The sequence below is a fragment of the Mercenaria mercenaria genome, chromosome 12 (assembly GCF_021730395.1).
Source record: "Mercenaria mercenaria strain notata chromosome 12, MADL_Memer_1, whole genome shotgun sequence".
Lineage (NCBI taxonomy): Eukaryota > Metazoa > Mollusca > Bivalvia > Venerida > Veneridae > Mercenaria > Mercenaria mercenaria.
Window position 1 is genome coordinate 73,744,314 of NC_069372.1, and position 24,734 is coordinate 73,769,047.

General features: G+C 37.2%; 1 protein-coding gene across 1 annotated transcript; it reads right to left on the bottom strand.

The window, feature by feature from the left end:
- Window positions 1-205: 205 nt before the first annotated feature.
- On the bottom strand, window positions 206-24,473 carry LOC123533821 (uncharacterized). Its single transcript, XM_045315722.2, has 3 exons — window positions 24,218-24,473; window positions 4,735-4,916; window positions 206-4,225 (listed from the first exon to the last, which is right to left on the bottom strand). Exons 2-3 carry the CDS (start codon window positions 4,848-4,850, stop codon window positions 2,116-2,118), a joined length of 2,226 nt encoding a protein of 741 aa, XP_045171657.1. The 5' UTR covers window positions 4,851-4,916; window positions 24,218-24,473; the 3' UTR covers window positions 206-2,115.
- Window positions 24,474-24,734: the final 261 nt, after the last annotated feature.

Sequence of the window (24,734 nt, forward strand, 5' to 3'; positions counted from 1 at the left end):
ATATCTATATTACATGGCAAACGAGCTAACCGGACGAGATATTTATATTACATGGCAAACGAGCTAAGCGGACGGGATATCTATATAACATGGCATTCGAGCTAAACGGATGGGATATCTATATTACATGGCAATCAAGCTAAACGGACGAGATATCTATATTATATGGCAATCAAGCTAAGCATGGAAAAAAACGTAACAACAATTTTATCTAAAGAAATAATCTATTTTCGTGTACATATATATTATAAATTTGGTGTATAACAAAGAGATGATTCCCCTATAGAACTCTTTTAAAAGTGCCTATAGTAACAGAAAAATACGGCAGCGCAACAATATTTCAATAAAAATAACGTTTGTTGCACAAAGTAGTTGGCATTTTGCATGTTTCTCATATACCTGTATATGTACATAACTTTAAAATTTCTAATCTCTAAAATTAAATAACAAAACAATACACTGATTTGAAAACAGAAAGCCAGTGATAGATAAAGTGAACAGTGTATAACAATTATACTTTGCAATGTTCAAGGCTTATTGTATTTGATTTTCGAAATGTAAGACAAAAGCTGTTACCTGCTGTGTTACACATACAGTAAATATTCGATTGCAAAATATAAGTAATAAAGCTTTATGTTGTGACATGCTGATTTTATCATATCAAAACTTTGTAACTTTTAAATTTCTACAATCTTTTTAAATTTCATTCAACAAAATCAAAGGTGGGGATTTTGTCCGCCTTGGTTAAATTGACCAGGAGGATTTTGTCGGGAATGGGTTTTGGGAGGAGAGGACGGGGGAAATTGGGTTTTGTCGGGATGAGTGGGGTAAGAGAGCGGTGGAAAATAGGATTTTGTCGGGATGAGTGGGGTAAGAGGGCGGTGGGAAATTGGATTTTTTCGGGATGAATGGGGTAAGAGGGCGGTGGGAAATTGGATTATGTCGGGATGAGTGGGGTAAGAGGGCGGTGGGAAATATGATTTTGTCAGGTGAAGGGGGAGGGGGATGGCAGTGGGAAGGGATGGATAACGGATGGCGGGGGAGGGGATTTTCATATGCAGAGTAGAAGTAAATGCTGTGACAATTATTGATATGCATTAATGAATAAATGTATAAAACTCGTGTATACTTTCTGAAGGAAAAAAAAGTCAAATTCGAAATGAGTATTGTATGAAGTTATTTCAGTGAATTGCTGACTGTGTAAATCACAATAGCATGAACAAGTCATGTGACACAGTGGAGTCAAATTATTTATGTATAAAACATATATGCCAGTTCTGCACGTATTACAGTTTACGTGTTCTTGATGTGCCATCACAGATTAACCAGGTAATTACGTTACAGATAAATAATAGATATATTTCAGTTCAACTATAACGTACAACTATAATCTACAATATCAATAATACGTGTATATCATGTATATTCATTATAAAGAGTATGCATCTATCCGTGTAACACAAATTTATTGCAGGTCGTCTTACCCATACAACATTCAAGAAGAGTTATCCTTCGTGGAATTTCAATGTCCGTGTCTATATTAACAAACAGATGTTTTCCTCGGAGTTTCTTCAAACTGTATTGCACGAACTTGTCTTTTAAAACCACATGTTTCAAATATTCCGTGTTTCAAAATAGTCCCAATGTAACATGCATTTATATTTACTCTGGACTGAGATGTATATAAATCATTAAGAGTTGTGTCCCCTTGACTTTTTTACTGTATGTAGTTTGGAATGATTTTCGCGTAATGAGTTTAATTTCTAAAGGCAGTCATTCATTACATCCATTCAAATATACATTTTATTCAAATGTTAATATATGATTTAACCTAGATAATTTATCACCCGTGCAAATATATTATGCATTTATCAAAAACGTTTTTCGTATACCATTTCTTTCATAAATCATATAATACTAAAAGTGTAGATAAAAGCGTTAAAAAGCATAAAAAGTAAAAAAAAAAAGAAAAAGAAAAAAAAAAAGAAAAAGAAAATACATACGCATTGTGTAGAAGTTAAAATCTCGAAACGGTCTTAAGATATTCAAGAATAAAGCATTTTCTCAAATTTCGTTAAAATTTGGCAGAGTTAAATGTACCGCATGTTTACAATGTTAACTGCTGACGGACCCTCTTCTATACTCTCTCCCGTAAGTGTAGGAGCTCGGCCCTTTTGTATGGCGAAATTCCTCATTAATCCGTCGGCTAAATCCTCTTTCATTCATAAACTGCTTCTGTCTGAAGTCCCGTGGTTGACCATAAATTCTATATCCGCCGCTGTCAGCATTATAATCCCACCCAGAGCGATAGCGATCCTCGCCAGTCTCGGACCAAGCGTAACGACGGAGGCCACGTGTCTGCGTAGGTGACGTAGTTACCACGTATGATCCGCGTACATTTGGAGGCTTCTGTTGGTAGTGATAGTTGTATACAGAAGGATATCGTCTAGTTTCAGACACTCCGTAGGTTTTCCTCAGCACGGGTTTTTCGACCACTATAGTCTGTTGCCTCGGGGGTGGAGGCTCGGGAGCGTCAATATAGACAGGCTTCTCGACAATAATAGGCTTAGGTACTGGAGGCGGTGGACGTGGCCTAAACACTGGTTTTTCAACAACTATCTTTTGAGGTTCTACCTTTGGCCACGGAGGCGGGTCACAGTAGACTAATTTCTCGATAATGATTGGTTTTGGAGGCGGTGGGGGCGGACCCGGATCTCTCATGACAAGTTTTTCGACGATGATTCGCTGAGGCTCTTGTTGCGGCCAAACCATCGGCTTCATTTCCACAGGCTTCTCTATTATAATTGGTTTAGGCGGAGGTGGGCACGGACCTGGAGGTGAAATAATTGGCTTTTCAACTATAATCTTTTGAGGCTCTTGCTTCGGGAAGGGAGGTGGGTCAATGAAGACCTCTCTCTTCTCAATTATTGGTGTAGGAGGTCTCGGTGCCGGCTTTGGTGGATTGAAACAGGGTGTCTCAATCACAATTTTGTGTGGTTTTTGTTCAGGGTACTCCGGTGGATCTATATAGCATTTTCTTTCTTCTATTATTGGTTCCGGTGGAGGAGGCGGGGGTCCGAAGTCCCTCAAAATCGGTTTGTCTACCACTATCTTTTGCGGAAGCTGTTCTGGCCATGGTGGGGGTTCAAGATAAACGGGAACCTCTTGAATTTGCGGCGGAGGCGGGGGAGGCGGTTCAGGCCAATCCTTCACTACCGGCTTATCAACAACGATCACTTGGGGCTTCTGTTCAGGTGGTGGAGGTGGCTCAATGATCACTTCAGTCTCAATCACTTTTGGTTTGGGTGGATCAGGCCATTGCATTTCCCTGAAAACTGGTTTATCAACGTAAATCACTTGCTGATCTATTTTCGGAGGCGGGGGAGGGTCGATAAAAACTTCTCGTTCAATGATTTTAGGTGGTGGGATTTCCACTTTTTGCGGCCGATTTATTATTGGTTTATCAACAATAATCGTCTGCTGAGGGGGTGGTGTTGGTGCTCTCATATGTTCAACGCTTGATTTGACGAAAACCGTCTCCGAATGTTGTGTTGGCGGCGGTGTTGGGACTCGAACCTCACCAGCTTTGACGTAATAAGTATTGCCCTCTAAAGTAACGTTTGCGTCATTGTAGTTTCTCGATACACGGTTTACGCGTCTCAGTGAAGTGTTATCTACGGTTGTTTGGTAAGTTTTAGTATCTGCATTATATTGCCTTGTGTCATAGTCCTCTTGGTACATATAGATTTTTCTGGTGTCAGCTCTTCTCTCAGCGTTTGCCTGTGTCAGTCTTAAAGTGCGATCAAACTCGGTAGACCTATCAATGAAGAATTTCATGGCGCCTGTTTCGTTGAATCCCCTGGTAAATGCCGTATGCGCTGTTTGTGTAGCATTGACAAGGTGGAGAGCGTCACGAGTAGAATTACAGATAAATGAGTAACACTGTTGTTCGCCGTCAAGGCTACGTCGCATTACCGTTGCGAAGATTGCGGGGTGTTCCGAATCGGGCTCAGTCGCCGTGACAACGGAATGCACAGGTATAAATTTCATGTTTGAGGAATCAGCGGCATCGTCGACACAGCGTACAGCAGCACAGATTGACAGCGTGCGAATCGGCAGGCTAAATTCTGGTTCAGCGTCGTTCGAGTATTGTACGTACAATTCATTTGGCGTCACTGTGACCGTGACGTCATAACCTTCGACAGACGAAACATTACCTCTGTATCTGAAAAGATATTCATAGAAATGGTGTTTCGCAGAAGCTTTAATTATTTATAGGTACCAAGTCCAAAAATCCATTTAGAAACCTAAGACTTCCAAATATTTACTTAACTGTATATTATACTGGGTCACACAACACAAGGTGAATTAATCAAGAAAGGTTCTAATTTATACAACCAATATGGTAGGTGCCAGTGATTGCTAACAGTTTTACCTGCTCAACATGCTATACTATAAAAAGGTTCTAAGTCGCTTGGCTGTTAAGTTATAACGCGCTTATTCACTGCAAAAATTAATTTCTTTGAAAGGTCAATGAACGATCTGTAACCTACACACAAGGATCATGCTATGCAAACGGATTCCGTAACTTGTGTTCATCATTTTCGTATGTCCTTCATCTACCATGCAGCTTAGTTTTAAACATGTTCAGGAGATCTTGTCTGAGGAAATCCTATTTCATATTAAATGAACACCATGCATAATGATGTCTGAAATGTTTCATAAGAAACATACCGTTCTTTAAGAGGCTCCTGGAGGGCTTCCACTCCTCTGTGTTCTTTGCTCGGTGCGCCACAACCGATGTAGAACACTTTGCATTGATACATAACGTTTCTTTTCTCTACCACCATTGTGAGCGTTTGCAGACGTAGGCCAGTTGTAGTTTGTTATTCGGCGTGAGTTTTTCTTTTTTGTGGCTGAAAAAAATAAATGCGTGAATAATTATACTTCAATGAAAATTATTTTCCTTTTGGTGCGGTTTAATGCAAATGAAGAAAAGATCAAATATTTTTTAACAAGAGAAATATGATATGGCACATACACACTAACTTTAATAGTTGGGGATGGTCTTCAGGTGGTGCTCATCCAAACATTATTACAGACAGAGGAGAGGTTGCGTGTCATCAGCCTAAATACACTTTCTGGACGGCTACCTCTCGTAAGGCAGCTAAATATTACTCAACGTGCATGATAACGTTATTCTAACTCTTTCTAGAATACCAGACAAGAAATACAAAAGAAACTAGAAATGTGTCCATGGGACACAGATGCCCCACTACATGACAAAGGAGACAGATCAAACGCGAAACCCCAGGTGCACAACTGCACATGCTGACCAACATTCCTGTAAACTTTGGTGACTCTATGTCAAATACTTTTGGAGCTACGCGAGACACAACATTAAAATAACCAATTTTTAACTAAGTCAGGGGCCATAACTCCTACACAACTGAATGAATCCGGACGCGAAACCCCAGGTGCACAACTGCACATGCTGACAAACATTCCTGTAAACTTTGGTGACTCTCGGTCAAATACTTTTGGAGCTACGCGCGACACAACATTAAAATGACCAATTTTTAACTAAGTCAGGGGCCATAACTCCTACACGACTGAATGAATCCGGACGCAAAACCCCAGGTACACAACTACACATGCTGACCAACATTCCTGTACAGTTTTGTGACTCTAACTCAAATACTTTTGGAGCTAGGCGCGACACAACACTAAAATGACCATTTTTTACAAAGTCTGAGGCCATATACATAACTCCTACACGACTAAATGAATCCGGACGCGAAACCCCAGGTGCACAACTACACATGCTGGCCAACAGTCCTGTAACGTTTTGTGACTCAAATACTTTTGGAGCTAGGCGCGACACAACATTCTCGGAAGGACGGACGGACGGACGAACAAGAGCAAATCTATATATGGGGGCATAAAAAGATGTGTGTCGATAGAATATTGGTATACGCGTTTCCTGTCTCTGTACATGGTTTTATCACCTTTTAAATTAAATATTTTTCGTGTTGTTGTTTTTTCAATGTCATTTTTTCGGCACCTAAAATCCTTATTTAGCATGCGACAGCAGGATAAAGTTTTTGACAGAATGCTACAAATGCATATTAAAGCTTTTTTTAGAGTAAAACATGATACTACCGAGAAAGTGCAGGTAAAAAGAAAGAAAGATTACGACACTCAATATATAGATAAGCCTACTTTAACCTGCGGAGGTAAACATTTGATTTAGTAGCGATTAGTCTAAAGCATCTTTCAGGTGATCCAAATATAGAGCGTATTGTATTTAAAGACCCACCACAGAATAACTTTATTCTACTGTGTTTATATGATAGTAGTTACACATGATTTGCATAAAAATAAGAAAGTATTTACTCCGACACGTGTGAGGCTAAGGATTGGATTTTTATTATTTATTTTATTTTTATTGTATATAACATTTTGAATAAATACATGTAGCACAGTCATTTATGTACGCATATTTCGTAACATTTAGACAACAATTTGCTTCAACGGTGTAAGATATCACTAAAACAGATTAATTGAGGAAAGTGTTAAATGATTAACTGATAAAGTTGTGAAAATACAATAGCTCATTCAGGGGCCTATAATATCAGAGTGATTTTCATGAAGTTAAAGTGAAGAAAAAATGTAGGTAACTAGGTTGTGGTGGGTGTTTAAACTCTATACCATTTCATTTGCTTTCAATGCACATCATGTTTGAAAACATCTTAACAATAGGTAGTTTTTAAGATGTTTATCAAAAACCTCCTAAAATATCTTTATAATGAATACATCTTATTAAAAGCCAGCCCTCTGGCAAATCCTGCATGTTGATAGCCATTCAAGTGTATCATCTAAATTAATTCATGATCAGACTGTATGTTACAATATACATATGATATGTATCGGTAACTTATTGCAAATTGATTTCTATCCAGTTTACATTAAAATCATGACTATTTATTGAGTAAAATATATACTTTTGTCAATTATCTATTGATATTAAGTACGCAACCAATCGGATGTGTGAAAGGTCTAAAGTCATTACTTCTTTTAGAACATTTGTTTTAATATTCCATAAGATAGTCCTGTCGTAGGGCGTTGATATAAGATAAGGCACTGCCTCAGTCAAGAATCGATCCGACTTCAACTCATCCCACAATATTTTAAAAGAACTGTCTAATGACGGCACGGATTTTTCATGTCGACAGTAAATATCTTATTTGGTATATCACGTTATCGTAGAGGGATCAATCCCGATTTTCGCGCAGGATCGATTTCCTATCAATTTAAAGGTACAGTTTGAAATAGAAACAACACTGCTCAATATTTTTACTGATGTGCAAGATGTTGCGGTTCTGACAAGTTATGTGGACGTTTATTAGGCCAAGGAAAAAGCGTATTCTTTAAAAAAAAACCGGAGTCAGACGCTCTGTGCACGTGTCGGAAGTACACATTTTTAAATCGATAATATATATTTTATTTGGTATATCGCATGTTACCGTAGCGGGATCGATAGGATCGATTCCCTATTAAATTTATACATATGTTTGAAAAATATATGTTTTGGTTTGGAAAGCACGTTAAGAGAATCAAAATCTACAAGCACTGTCTGCTAATATCTAAAATTACTGAAATCAATAATTGCTTGTATAATCCTGTGACATGGACATCGACTGCCAACTTTTTATTAGAATGACACATTTTTAGAGGTAAAAATAAAGTCCCTCAAATGAGTTAAGGAAATGTTGCCACTGCTGTAAATTGAATACAAGAATGAAACCTTAAGGAGACTGAGGGTAGTTTTTCTGTATTATTTCTATGTTATGTTAATGACTTCGCATAAATCAGAATCTTACAAAATATAGTCAGCTCAAATAATTATTGAATTTTCCTATAATTCATATGACACTGAACCTCCGCAAAATATATTCCTAAGGTAAAAAAGAAAACAAAAAAAAAAAAAAACAAAAAAAAAAAAAAAAAAAAAAACAAGTCCTCTTAAAATGTGTTCACTGTCTCAAGGAGTGGTCATTTGTATAATATATCTGGGACGCCACTGAAGTGGTTTACAATTTTAATTCTTTTTTTTTAGTTATATCAGTTATAACTTCTTTCTTATTTCTCGATGTCAGGAGTATATATTTTATCCAAATATTGCGTACATGCACAAAGACATTCAGTTGGTTCAACCGCCTGTTATAACGATTCATGTAACTATGGATTCACTGAGAAATAGTGTAGGGTAAAATCATTACGCCTATGGTATCATTCATAATACAATCTACCATACAAAAATTGTCCATGTGCTCAGTTCTTTCAATTTGTTTACTTAGAAGAAAATGATGCTCATACATTTTGAAACATTTTATTTTTCCCATGTTTATTCATAAAATATATATGTAAATTTGAATAATTTTGAAAATCCATTAAGTGCTTTATCATTACTTACTGATTATTTATTTCTTCACTTTGTTAAATATATTGTTTACATTTGATTTTATTTCAAAATATTCAAATCATTTGAGTTACAAAGGTTCGCACAAAAGGAATCAAGCCCTCCTAATTATAATGAGAAACACTCATAGTAACAGCTAGTAAGTTTCTTACAGAATACAAAGATAATTATTGTCAAAGTTGCAAAAAGGTGTGCCTACTGCTTATGCAATTAAAATTCATTGGTTAATGTTAATTCCGTAATGACAAACGCAAATTTCCGTGCAAATACCCAGTCCTTATATGCTATTTCGGCATCCTTCGGTCATAACAGAAAACGATTTTTTATAACAACCGGAGAATACCGAAATCGCAAACGGAGAATACCGAAATCGCAACCAGAGAATACCGAAATCGCAACCAGAGAATACCGAAATAGCATACAGAGAATACCAAAATCGCAACCTCAGAATACCGAAATCGCATACGGAGAATACCGAAATCGCAACCGGAAAATACCAAAATAGCAACCAGAGAATACCGAAATCGCATACAGAGAATACCAAAATCGCAACCTCAGAATACCGAAATCGCATACGGAGAATACCGAAATCGCAACCGGAAAATACCAAAATCGCAACCAGAGAATACCGAAATCGCATACGGAGAATACCAAAATCGCAACCGGAGAATACCGAAATCGCAACCGGAGAATACCGAAATCGCATACGGTGAATACCGAAATCGCATACAGGGAATACCGAAATCGCGTACGGGGAATGCGTTATAGAACAGAAACTACCGATTGTCATTACTATAACATTACGTTAAGTTCACTGATATCTAGCCAGGTTCTTTATTACAAAACACTTGCATTATCTGTGATCACAAACAAATATCCTATGAGTTTGAAAGTCACTGGTCGAAGCGACTAGAAAGAATTTTAGGTGACTTTGCTCTTTGTCTTCGTTCTGAACATTTGAATAATAGGGTTGTCTAATCACAGGCAGTTATCCTAAGAAGTTTGACAACTGTAGGATCAAACGTTATCCAGTTATTGATCTGAAAACATTTACAGTCTCAAGAGCACTTTGACCTTGACCTCAGACCAAATAACCTTGGCCTGAACCGAATAGCCTTGACCTCAGACCGAATGACCTTTACCTCAGACCGAATGACCACAAAAACACTAGGTATCATTTACAGACCACGGGCAGTTATCCTGTGCAGTTTGACCAGTATATAATAAACCGTACTATTGATATCGACTGCAAACCAAATTGACTACTGACGGACGGACGGACGGATGGGCTGTAAGAGCGACCGACAAATACATCCCTTCATTTTAAATGGGGTCATGAAATGTTTGTATGTGCAAGAGTTCCAACATCAAATTTTGGTTCTCTTCAGTCACGTGCGAATTTCTCAAAATTAAGCGTATACTGACCTATCCATGTTGTGTGGCAATAACTATAGTAGAAAATAGGCAAGTATAAAAATGTGGGATTACTGAAACCTAATAGGCCTACGGTTCGATCAGCGTGTCAGTTAAACATAAAACAGAGGTCAAGAGTTATATATTCTGCGACAAACAGCAGTTGTATGGCGGGCCGGTGAGAGAACATTATGACTTTACTTATGACCTCAAATTGCACCATGGTTTCTGTAAATGGGCATGCAAGAATACAAATAAACAAGGCCATTTTGTGGTTTATCGGTTTGTTCGGGACGGTCTTGAGTTCAGATGCTCGGGAATGGAACCAGGCGGGCGGTAACGTCTGGCCCAAGCTGTTATATATCCGAGCATCTGAAAGATGAATCGTGGTAAATCAGACGATCAAGCAAGCGAACGTCTTGATTATTTAATAAATGTACATAAAGTATATTATAATTGTGATGGTAATTTTGCACAGAAGTTTTTTTTTTTATTTTACTGTGTCGCTAACATAATATATTTTTTCATACTTATTTACAGACTTCATTGGCTAGATCCTACTGAATCATTTTCTTTCCTAACAATCCGAAAATCTTTCTTAATTTCTAGAAAAAGCAGACGTAACTCTGTCGTAACTTCACGACTCATTATAGTAATATCCGGTTAATAAACACCTACGCCTGAACTACTTTTAAAAAAGCACACCCCTTTTACGTCAGCCTAATTACAGTACATCAGATAACTTTAACCTTCTACTGTAAGACACCTCACTGAATACAAATTGAAATAATTTTATTTATGAAATTTACCTAGAGTATAACCGGTTTTGAGCACCTGTATAATCTAAAATTAATTATTGTAGCTAAATCTGATAAACGGTCCTCTTTTTCATTCAGTCACACTTTCAGGCTGCATTTGATTTATTAATTATACTGAAAGTCACTTGGACAATATGAATACCGCAAAGAAAGAAAATGCTAAGTCATCTGCATCACACCCTTCATTACAGGAATATTGTCTATCATTGATAACATCAGGGAAGGGGCATAATGCTTTGAGTGTTCCTGTCAAAGTAATGTATATTGTTGGATGTCGGTGATGATGTGGAACAACAATTTCAAGTATGAATTAAAGCCATTTAGTAACATAATAAAGTGAAGGTGCATCAAAACCGTAGCTTGACATTGTCAGGAAATTTGCACAAAGTCAGCTTATGATGGTGAACAAGTGTTGAAAGTTTTAAAGCAATAGCTTTGATAGTTTAGGAGAAAAGCTGACCTAAACATAAAACTTCACAAGGCAACGCCAACGCCGATCAAGTGGTGACAATAACTCATCATTATTTTCTCTCGAAAAATCAGATGAGCTAAAAAGGGAGCATAATTCATGACATACTGGTGCCGGATTTATGACCTTAGTGTCGTATGATATATTTATGGTGTGATGAGGACTAACTATTTTTAAAAAATCTGAAGCAAATTCATCAAGTAATAAAAGAGATAAACAGAAAGTGCATCAAAACTTTTAACCTAGTAGTGGACGCTAAACGGACGCGGACGCTGAGGCTGACGCTGACACGGATGCCGACCCGTACGCCGATGCCGCGTTTAGCAGGAAAGCTCTGCATATACTTCGTATAAACGAGCTAAAACGCTTTATTTTTACTGTACTTTGAAGCCTGCATGGTCAGCTTACTTTGTATGATAATGTTACGATAATGTCTAACTTCAGTGTATCATCTTCATAATGGAAGTAACATCCATGCATATCCTTGTAACATATTTGTTACATCTATATAACACTACTAAAGACGTATTTCGGGTACTATTTTATGGCACAAAATGTCCAAAGAAAGGAAGAATTTAAATTGCATACCGTGCAAATAAAAATGACTTTTTACTATTTTCTGGTTGTTAACACTTATGAAAGCAGCAATTGAAATAGGACAGCAAATAATTTACTATCTTTGTGTCTGACACAGACTGGAGGGAATAAAACTACCGACCCGAGTCTGAATTTTTGAAAACAATTTACAAAAAACAGCAGAGATTTCAAAAGAAATTGTAAGGTTTTATGACAATATAAATGCTATTGAAATGATAGTTTTCAGCGAATGTAATGCAGGGGATGAGACGCTGTTTTGCTTAAAACATGTAACACATTTACTGTATACTGAGTATTATCCCAAAAAAATTACAGACACACACCATAATTATAGACAATTAAGGTAACCGACGGCAATCTACTTGAAAATCCAGATGAACAATTAGGTAAAAGATTTAATTTCAATTTAAAGCTGTAAACCATTGTTACAATAAAATAGTATTCTTTCGTTAGATAATGAAGCTAACTATTATAGATTTTAACAATATTCTCCCAATATCAAAATAACACCAGACTTATTGTTGTTTGTCTCGCATATTTATATACAAATTACTATAAAAACACGTTAATATTTATTAATCCCCCGCCACGAGTGATGAAAGTGTTATAGGAATGGTCTCCTTCCGCCCGTCCGTCCGTCCGTAACATTTCCTGTCTGCTCTGTATCTGCTAAACCCCTTGAAGGATTTTCATGAAACTTGGGTCAGATGATCACCTCATCAAGACGATGTGCAGAACCCATTGGTCAGGCATGTCGGCTCAAGGTTAAGGTCACAACTCAAGGTCAAAGGTTTGAGCCTTTCATTTGGTGTCCGCTCTGTATCTCCTAAACCCCTTGATGGATAATCATGGAACTTGGACCAAATCATCACCTCATCAAGACAATGTACAAAATCCATGAGTAAGCCAGGTCGGCTCGAGGTCAAGGTCACAACTTAAGGTCAAAAGTTTGAACCTTCCATTTCGTGTCCGCTCTATATCTCCTAAACCCCTTGAACGATAATCATGGAACTTAAGTCAAATGATCACCTCATCAAGACGATATGCAGAACTTATGAGTCAGCCATCTTGGCTCAATCAAGGTCAAGGTCACAACTCGAGGTCAAAGATTTGAGCCTTCAATTTTGTGTCCGCTCTATATCTCCTAACCCCTTGAAGGATTTTCATGAAACTTGGGTCAAAAGATCACCTCATCAAGACAATATGCAGAACGTATGAGTCAGCCATGTCGACTTAAGATCAAGGTCACAAGTCAAGGTCAAATGTTTGAGCCTTCCATTTTGTGTCCGTTCTGTATCTCCTAAACCCCTTGAAGGATTTTCATGAAACTTGGTTAAAAAAAATCGCCTCATCAAGACGATGTGCTGAACTCATGAGTCAGCCATGTCGGTTCAAGGTCAAGGTCACAACTCAGGGTAAAATGTTTGAGCCTTCCATTTTGTGTCCGCTCTATATCTCCTAAACCGCTTGAAGGAATTTCAATAGAAACTTGGGTTAAATGATCACATCATCAAGACAATGTGCAGAACTCACGAGTTAGCCATGTCGGCTTAAGGTCAATGCCACAACTCAGGGTCAAATGTTTGGTCAGTTGATCACCTCATCAAGACGATGTGCAGAACTAAAGAGTCAGCCATGTTGGCTAAAGGTGAAGGTCACAACTCAAGGTCAAATGTTTCAGCCATCCGTTTTATATCTGCTCTGTATCTCCTAAACCCCTTGAAGGATTTTAATATGACTTAGCTGTAATATTCCCCTTGTCGAGACAATTTGAGAATTCAAAATTCACCCCTTTCAGCTTAAGGTCAAGGTCACAGCTCGAATGTTTAATGGTTCCACCCAATACCATCAACCCTTTCATTATCCATAACAGTGGCGGGGGATATAGCTGTCTTTCAGACTGCATTGTTTTGAACTGCTACAAAAAGACTGGCGGTAACACGTATAATAGTGTGACATGACTTATTTGTGTCATTTTACTACATCTACATACATAAGTCCGACAATATAAACCAGTCTCAGAGTACCAACACCTGATTGACATTCTCATAGCATACAGGACAAGGTTCACTTAACCTACACAATTTGGAAAAATTTCAAATTAATGATAACTGAAAATGTACATTGTTTGCTACCAGAATGTTTATCTTCTATAATTAGCTTTTGAAACGTATCACTGAATACAGCTGAAATCGTAGATTTTTGATAAAATGGGCATTTTCGCTATATTAAGTTCACGAAGGAGTGTTTTTAAATTATGTGAGGACAGTCAAGGACCATAAAAATATTTTCGATGAAATCATGGTCATCATTTGTTTGTGGCCGACAGCTGGGCCTATATTGAAAATTTCTTATTCGTAGAAACTGAAGGTAATGTTAAAATTATTTTCATTTATGTCAGACATTTTCTTCGATAATCAAACATTTTAAAACATTGGATGCAGTTTTGAAAATATTATAGTTCTTGGTGAAAGAACACTTGGAATTTTATAAATTAAAAAACTTTCAGTTTTTAGGCCATTTTAGACAAAGGTGAAACTTCTCCATTGAAACAAGCCAATGACACTGTTGCATACCGTGACTAGATTCCCAACTCAATTTATAACCTTGGGAACTACACAGCATACACCATCAGCAACAACAAAACAAAGAAACAAGAACATATACTCTGCAGCTATGGTAAGAGTGGAAAACCGACACGGCTTGAATAATTTGACTAACGAAATATATTTTTTTTGATATTCTGACTACCGCAATAAGAGCATGAATAAACTAAAAATCGAAATTAAGGTCTGAATAATCTGACTATCAAAATAAAGGTCTTAATAATCCAGCTATCGAAATAAAGGTCTATATAATCTGGTTATCGAAATAAAGGTTTAAACAATCTCACTATCGAAATTAAGGTCTGAATAATCTGAGTATCGAAATAAAGGTCTCAAAAGGGCCTGAATAATCTGGCTACTAGTATTAAACGAATTCTTCCCGAGATGGTCAATTATCTGAGGAAGTACAGTCAAATAGTATCTTAATTCAAATGGAAGGACACTTCTTTACATCATTCAAATTTTAATTTGATGTTTTGAGCCTTGAACTTTTTGATCACATAATCGTTTAAAGTATATGGTTTTAAGAACCGATATCCCGTATCATCTGTGTTCTTTTCTAAACGAAAATAAGTAAATCCAATAAAATGCTATGTTTCTATACAATATGATGTAAAACTCCTTTTTGTTGAAGTTTTAAGCGGTTATGATGCACGAGTAGTTTATCAAAGATGATCAAATTATTTATCATCTAAACTACATTAACGAAACGACACATTCCTTACGATCATTGAATTTAAGACATTGAAATGCTCGTAAACAATATTGCAATGGCGAGTCCTTGAATGTATCACAGCTACATTATGCAAAGATGTCGTGTACAGTAATGAGACAAAATACAACTTTATCATGTGGCTATATTAAGAAAGATTTCGCTTTTTTATATGCTGCCTGTCTCAACAAATGAAATCATCTTCATATAATTGAATCGGCAAACATAAGCAGAAGGAAAGTTTTGTGTCTGGTCTTTTAAAACGTTGTCGACGTGATAAGAGTGTGGCACCGTTAAATGTCGCAACACCGCTAAATGTCGAAACCACCTTTAAATGTCGCAAGGTTGACGTTAAATGTCGCAACCACCGCTAAATGTCGCAAAATCATCTGCCGCTAAATGTCGCACCTTTAACGTTAAATGTCGTAAAAAATGCCCACCGTTATATGTCGCAACACCAACGCTAAATGTTGCAAAGCACTAAAATTATTTCAGGACTACGTAAGTCTATGTTTAGCTCATTAGACATTAACCTCGCGCGTCGTGCCGCGCGTCGTATTGTCGCGCGTTGTATCGCATGTCTTGCGTCGACCTAGAAGAATTTCATTACATCATTACACAACAGGCTGGAATCCAGAAATAGTTGACTGGATATGTGTGTGTGTTGAGGGGGGATGGGGGGGGGGGGGGGCACCAGTTTAGGACAAAGGCGTCAACGGCGAGGTGCGGCAGGTACGGGAGGGGGCCTCTGTCCGTATTGAGGTGGGTGGGGGAGTTTACTATGTACAGGTATGACATGTTGGCCGTGGTGCATTTTTAGTCTAATTTTTAAGGTATTGGAGATGTACTCCCCATCATTTTAAGGGGGTTATGGTTAGGCTGTCCCCCTGAAACATTTGAAATACAGGTATGAAATGCTTGGCTCTAGTGCATTTTTTTTGTTATAAGCTTGATGTTTGGGAGGGGTTACCCCTGTCATTTTAGAGGGGATGGGGTCAGGGGGGCTCTCCCCCTGGGAAATTTTGAAATACAGGTATAAAATTGTGGCCTCTAGTGCATTTTTACCTTAATTTTAAGGTACTGGAAGGGTACTCCCCTCATTTTAGGGGTGGGGGGGGGGGGGGGGGGTCAGGGGGTTCTCCTCCTGAGAAATTTTGAAAAATAGATATGAAATGTTAGCCTCTGGTGCGTTTTGGGTCTAAACTTTGAGAAAATATTATTTCAATATAGTTGGGTGCAACTTTGATGAGTATAGGTCACTTTTCAGCCAACTGTGGGGTGATAGGGGATCGACCCGGGTCATGATCCGGGCCTATTACACAAAATGATGCTCAACAGTGCGACGCTCGACACACGATACGACGGGCGACAATACGACGCGACCGTGATCGTGACATCAATGTCAAGCGTCGTGTGGCATTGTCATGTGTCGTGTCATACTGTCACGCTTCGTGTCACATTGGCGTGTTTCGTGAGCATGACATCTTATCACGAGTTCACGACATCAATCTCGATTGCACGACAATTCTTTTCGAGAGCACGACTGCTTATCTCGAGTTTGCGGCTTGTTATCTCGATCACACGTAATCTTATCTCGAGCGCTCGACATCTTATTTCGAGCTCGCGACTCCTTATTTCGATCGCACGACATCTTATTTCGATTGCTCGTGGTCAGTGAAAAAAACAACATAAGTGTGCGTCCTATACATACCACCGTGCTTTACTAAAATATAACATTTGTTTTAGACAGTTGCCGACAACTTACCTTCACGGTACCAAATAGAAGAAGAGATAACAAGAGGATCGCAATGTGGAGCAATATACGACCGAAGCTATGACCTTTTACCCCTAAGTGTGACCTTGACCTTGAAGCGAGCCATCAAAAACATGCACTCTGCACGTTGTCTCGATGTGATGAACATTTGTGTCAAATTTCTTCAAAATCCGTTAAGCAGTTCAAGAATTACAGTACGAACAAGAAACAAAGTCATATGACCTTTGACCCCTAAGTGTGACCTTGACCTTGAAGCGAGCCATCCAAAACATGCACTCTGCACGTCCACGATGTGGTGAACATTCGTGTCAACTTTCTTCGAGAGTTAGAGCGGACACGAAATTGCTAACGGACGGACAGGCGGACGGACGGACGGACACCGGTGTCATAACATAATTGACCTCTTCGGGCATATAAAAAGCAAGTGGCTTCTATCAAACATATAGGCTAAACTAGCCCAGCCCAGCCGAATCTGTTTCATTTCAGTAAAAGCTGCTACAAAATATATTTTTGTAATATCAAAATGTAAGATATATGCGACATTAAAAGGATCGAACCCCGATAGATTGAAAGACATCCCATCGGCCCAGGGGCGTACCTGGACGATTTTGAACTGTACGCCAGATAGACGACCAGCATAACTATGAGCCAAACAGAGATGATGCGAGTATAGGGTAGGAGAGAGAGAGAGTCTCGATTGGATTGTGAAAGGGTATTCTAGTTTTTGTTGTTATCGTTTTTGAAATCATCGCAATGTTTTATTTTCATGCATGACAGTTTTGTTTTATAAATGCGTCTACCAATAAATTGCGAATGTATCCGATTTTATCAAATAACCATTGATATATCTTTCTCACACGAAAGTAAACTTTTCCTAGAAAATGTAAACCACATCTAATTTTTGCAAACGAAAATTCAAACTGCGTAAATTGCTTGAGTATTTCGGTATCCTGATCTAGATTGAATTGCACATCGATATTGACGTTATATTAAGCGCTTTTTGTTCTCCCTTTGCATGCTTGAATACCAATGTTTTACTCATTGCCCACAGTGTTCTTTTTGCCATCACTGTCTGTTTGTGTGCGTGCGTGCATGTGTGCGTCTGTGTTTCTATTTAAGGCGTGCCTATTTGGCGATGTGTGGCTCTGGCTGTATTTGCCGTGCCTTATGCTTGCAAAGAATATACCCTTACCTTTTCCAAGATAATTACAGGAACAAATAAATCTATTTCAAAAACGAATATGATAAATCTCATGCAGATGATATTGTTAAACGAAGAACTTGAAACAGCCGCCTAACTCCCTTTAGGCTTTAAATTTTATTGCATTTTTTCCACACTTTTTCATTTCCCCGGTGTCGAATTTAATTGTACGCACAGGCGTATCGGCGTATGCCCAGGTACGCCTCTGATCGCAGTTTGATGAACATGCGAGTAATGTGAGCTGCACCGATCTTGTTAAGCCAGTTCGTATAAAGGAGTGCACACGAGAGACTTAAACCTGTCCGTGTCACTTATTATATACCCGCAGTCAGTTAAACTAAACAGTGTTACTGTGTTTTGTACCAGTATAGCTGTAGAAAACGAAGATTTTCTATTAATCAATCATGTGTTCTATTTCTTTGTTGGAGGTTTACATTTAAAGTCATAAGGCGACTATCCAGCTTCAATGGCGGAGGAAGATCCTATGTGTCCCTCTGTACATTATTTCATGTAAGAGAGGGCATTTTCATTATTTGTTTTACTTTTAGTTTCTTAAAATTGTCTGGCTTATTCCCCCTGCCCACATTATCCTCCTTTCTCCGCCACCCCACCCCACACATAAACCCCCTCCCTCTCCCTCTTCAAAAATGTAAATATATTTTCTATTAATTGCCTTGGTATTTGTGTCTTAGATTTCTGTGTCATCATTCACCCCGTTCCCCATCGATACCCAACGCCGACAAACACTGCCATTATCAAATCGTATTTAGTTAGTAGAAACTTCAAAATATTTTTGTTCTAAAACACTAGCCCTATTACAAAATAATTTCACAGATATTTTTATCGCGCGATTGTTCAAGCAAGGTGTGAAACTCAGGTGAGCGATCTAGGGCCACGAAGGCCCTCTTGTTTCAATACGTAACAGCACTCTTTTTAATGATCTTAGGTCTACGTTATAACACTGTCATTTTTTTACGTTTGATTATGATTATGTTGTAGAACACACATTGGCTATTAGTATTATAAGTATGGAACCAATGCTAGTTGAAACTACTTTGTCAAATTCAGTGACAACAAGTACATATTTTTGTATTCTAGTTTGATGATTTTGTTTGGTAATCATTTTGTCCATTTCTACACTGAACGTTATGATAAAGTGGGGGTTTAGAACATCATTAAAATTTACAATTTTGATATTCAATGTCAAGATGGTTTTACTATTATTGTTATTATTATTATACCAGATTTATATAGCGCCCTTTTCATGATAAACACGTTCAAAGACGCTTTACATATAGCAAACGCAGCCACAAATGGCGCGAAATTCATCCTCTACTAGTACAGACACAGAACGATCTGACCAGAGGGACAGAGTGAGATAAAGCCCCCAGAACAGATAGAGAGAAATCCTTTTAGATACAGATTTGTCCTGCTGACTTAGCCTAGCTCTTTGCGAATAGACAGTCTGGTTCTTTAACGTGCCCGGTGTATAGCACCGATACACGTGAAGCCGTCTTTCCTGGGAAGAACCAGTACAGGCCTCTAAGTTAGGTGGGATCTCAGAAATTTCCAGTGCCTGGACCGGGAATATAGTATACCATACAATGTACAGTGACTTGTGTGGAAAATGAGCTCTAGAACAATGTTCACCTGTTTCAAGTTCCACAACAGATACAATTTACAACCAACAAAACTAAATATTCAATAACAAAATCTGTTTTCACAGTAATGTGAAATTTCATTCCGGCGTGTTGGTGTTAATTCTATGAAGTTTTGGACGTTATAGCGTCATGTTCCCAAATAGGCACGCTTGACGTCAGAGCTCTGACGGCGTTATTTAGCAGAGTTTGAAGAGCACTGAAGATTCAAGCATCTGATTAGTTGTTTCTAAGCACATTTTTTTTTCTATCAGCCAAAGGCAATGTTACATTTAAACTATAGTTTATTGTGTTATATGTTCTATTAATAGACTAAATTCCATACTTTTCTTTAAATGTAACAATAAACGTTTATTGATGTTTGTTTTGTTTTATCACTGTGAAAATAGAACTGAATTTCTATCGCGTTGAATCTTAAAGTTACATTAAACACATTAAAAATAACCACCGCCATATTTGTATAATCTTTTGCATCTTAAAAATACAAACTACTTTTTCAGATATATGCCACCTGTCCAAACCACAACGTACGGTAAACATCAGGAGCTAGTTGTTCAAAACTTTAACCGGCTGTTAAACTAACCGCTGGTTAAATTTTGATTCAAAACACTAGTCTTGGTGGGAAACACTAATATGATGTTTTGATTTTATTGTAAAGAATTTTCAAATTTCATAATTCTTAACTCATACATTTGTTTTTCTAAGTCTTCTAAAATGTCGAAAACTAACCCTAAAAGTTAATCAACCGTTAGCTTAATCCCCTGTTAAAGTTTCGAACAACTGGCCCGTGGCGCTCAGGCGTGATATGATATGGTTTTATTCATTTTACTACCATATCCCATTTTTTAAAGGTCACAAATTCACACAAAAGTTTTTTAGAAAACAAATGAACACCATTCATTAGAATGCAGAGGCGTACATTTATGTTTAATACTAGAAAATATTTACATGTCAAATAAATATATAATGATCTTTTTCAATAGGGTACGACAACAACGTTATTTTTTTCCTGAAAACGTCTATTGCTGGTTTGTAAATTTTACACATTTTTATGTATTTTAGTTACCAAAAATGGGTCGTAGACGTAAAATTAGTCAATTCATTTGACATATGTTGTAATTGCATGGTTACCAACATACTGATCGGACGGAACACTAACCCTTACCCTGCTGAATTTCTATAATGAACTGGTCCATATTTCAATTTGGACAGTACCATTAAATGTCAAAAGGAGTGCTTACCTAAAAGATAATGACTGAACGGCGAACAGTGCAGATCATGATCAGACTGCACGGATGCGCAGGCAGATCATGATCTACACTGGTCGCAAAGGCAGAATCAATCGTGTCCAGCATGATAAGGGCTAAATTTTAAGACTGTATTCTCTGTATTTTTTTAGATATAGCAAAATAACAAATAGCGGGTAATCTGTTTTGTCAATTATATTTCGTTTTGCTCTAGTTCATGTTTTGCTTATTTCTATTCTTACGGCATAACTTTTACCTTACATGATATATTACAGCTTGTAATGCCTTACTACTACTGAATGTGTGTACCTTAAATATGTCTCATCGTTTATAATTATAAAATTCGACCTGCCTGTTAGGCCATCAAGGTAATGGCTTAACATTGCGAAGGTAATTTCTTCCTTATGTTCATTTTATGATGCCCCTCTATGAGGACAACTTGCAATATTATTGCAATTGCTAAAAGGGCAAGTTTTTTTTACCAAAATCATGTTTATATTTGGATAAAAATATTAATATTCTTTCTTCTACATGCAGGTTGTGTGATATGAATGGCCGTTGCGACATGCTTTTTTTGCCAAATGTTTAATGCCATATATCTAATGCCAAAATGCCTAAGGTAATAGAAATTGTCAAATGCAAAATACGGAACAAAATGTTATATTGCTAGAGCTTGTTTCACCCAAAAGCTCCAAATATTGTAGTGCTACTGAAATGGATGAATATATCTATCCGTGCAATCTTTTTCAAGTTTAGAAGCTTTTCTAAATCTTTCATTTTATAGCCCTGAATGTTTGGTCGTCTATTTGTATAACCCGTGGGATATACACGTTAAAAGAATATGAGTGCTATGGTCAGAAAGAAACCAAATACCTTAAATAAAGAATAGGGTAACTAGCCGCTCTGCAAAAAGGCCAGGACCGGGGCTTGACGACTGTACATTGCTTAGAAGGATATTACACAGTCGAATCGTTGTCTGAGTAATATTGCCAAACAGTTGATCTTTCTGATAGTGGTATAAGCCTCTTTAAATGTCATAAATGATCTCGGAATTTCTCCTGATGAAGAGGAAAGAGCTTGTTTTGCTTTAGATGTAATATTGTTTATATGAACTGATCCATTTAGATCTTTAGAAATTGTCACCTCTTGTATAAAGCCGCAGTGATGCTGTGTTGGCTGTATGGGAAAATCTAAGGATTTTCCTTTTTCCAAGTTATTCGCAAAACCTCAAGCTTATCAGGGTTGAAATGCATAGACCAGTCATATTCTAGAGCATGCAGATCATTTTTTATTCATCATTTGACATTTTGCATTTGACATTTTACCAATAAGTATTAGGCACTATTTGGAAACTAGCATTATTTGACATTTAACATTTGGAAACTATAGCATTGTGGAAGCTAGCATTATTTGATATTTAAAATTTGGAAACTAGCATTATTTGACGTTTAACATTTGGAAACTAGCATTATTTGACGTTAAACATTTGGAAACTAGCATTATTTGATATTTAAAATTTGGAAACTAGCATGATTTGACGTTTAACATTTGGAAACTAGCATTATTTGTTATTTAACATTTGGAAACTAATGCATCATTTGACATTTAGCATTGGGAAACTAGCATTCTATAGTTTGAAACTGTTCTTAACGACTGTCCACTTTGTTCTGCTGTATGGGCTGAAGTTCTATATGTATAAAACTTTTTAGAATAAAATAAATGGAAGCCAAATTCGACATTACAACTGTCTGCATTCTCTCAGTGTGGTTTTTTCTATTTGATGGTATAATAACTCCAAAGTAAAAGTATTAAACTTAAATTTTAGAACAAAGTTAGAATATGTGACAGATATAGGGTTTACAGGAGGATTAGAAGGTATCATATGTGAACATTGGGGGTCGATTCAAATCAATTTGAAGAAATCAACCTTATATCGCTTTAAATCGATTTAAAGTTATGTAATCCGTTTCAAATCATTCACGCTTGAGAATGCATGGATAAACATTAAAGAATATCAACATTGCCATCTTGATGTAACCTTTGTAAAACGGGACATCTACATTTTTGGATTTGTAGATAGATATCAGTATTTTTATTATAGAAAATGTATAACTCTGGTTATTTCTTTTTACGACTGAATTCACAAGCGTGGTCGTTTTTATTGCGAAACAAGCTCCACACTTCACTTTGGCTTTTTAGAACTTGCATTTGATGTAGGCTTATTTAAACTGTAAAATATAATTGAAAATTTTTCATTTAGATTAGAAAGGGAAATGGGTGACTCACACACGTTGACAACACAAGGAGGAACTGACACCCTTGCTCACGTTCAACTCCCAGCGGCATGGTAGTTTTATAAGGAAACATGACTGTATTAAGTAAATGATTAACTTTAACCCATTAACTACAAAGCATCAGCAGTAAGGCTTGGAGGGATTATTGAAAGAAAAAAATCCTTTAACAGCCAAGGTTTCAAGTAAGTCAATCATTTCTGAACACTACTGTAAATAGGTCTATATCCAAATCACTTACGCCAATTAAAGCGGAGTATACGAGAATTTCCAGAATCAGTCTATAAGCTGATCACTACCAAATAGAATGTAAGCCTCCGCAGGTCTAGTCACAAGTAGTCCAAATATAAATAGTACTAATCTTTTTTCCTTTCCTAGTGCATTTTCTCGGCAGCAATGTGCTTACTTTTACCCTACCGCGTTTCAGTATGTATCACTTTGCATTCTAATGAAATCGACATGTTCCTATCGCATGCTAGATAAAAATTGCGGCGTAAGAATTTAATGTCACGAAAAGAGAAATTGAAAGAAGCGAAAAGTAAATTCAGCGGGTTGTATTTAACGAACTGTAGTTTTCTTATATAAAAGTTAACACCCCCTTTTCTTTTTGTTTTTCTAAAGTAGCGGTCTAGTTCTTTATGGGAATATAAGTGTCTGAAAATCTGATATGCTAGAAAATGTCGAAACATCGTTATGAAGTGAGTGGATTTTATATGAAATAAAGAACAGCTGGATTTAGTGGTGTTCAGCCTATACCCGTTTCTTATAGGCAGCAAGATCGATTGACGTCTATAATGCGAAACAATTCGTTCTAATATCAGACGATAAGTGGAAATTGAGTGGGAAAATTTTGAAAGCTTCTAACTTAAAGGAAAGCCACCGAGAGAGCATACATCTGGCAACAGAAGTACCCATAAATACACTAAAATATAATAACAGAAAACAATACCTCGGATTTACGAAACCCGGGTTTCTTCCGTTTGATGACGTAGATTATCGAGATGGTGAGGAAAGTCGCCTGCTGTATTTACCAGACGATGGACACTGATCACTTGTCCAGTACTTCCGCTTTCATTTATCTAGAAACTGTTCACATATTTTATTCACATACTTTACGCCATCTTGTCGAAAGTCATCTAACTATCTACCTCCCAACATTCACTAAAGCGTTCCACGCGAATGCTCGATTCGCCTGATTCACACAATGAATAAAAATTGATAAACACCCAACATTTATCGTCTGTAACAGCTAACCGGTTTTTGTTATGTCGTCTGCACAACGAAGAGAGACTGAATTTCACTTCTGAAAGTTTAATGACTGAGTTTGACGCTATATGGCAATGGGTAACCATTAAAATTGCTAGCATTTGAAAGCATGTTTAAGTGAAGTTATCGTATGTCAAGGAAGCTGGGAGGAGACGGTACAAGAATGTATATTTAGAGAGTAAAATGTATCATACGGGTGA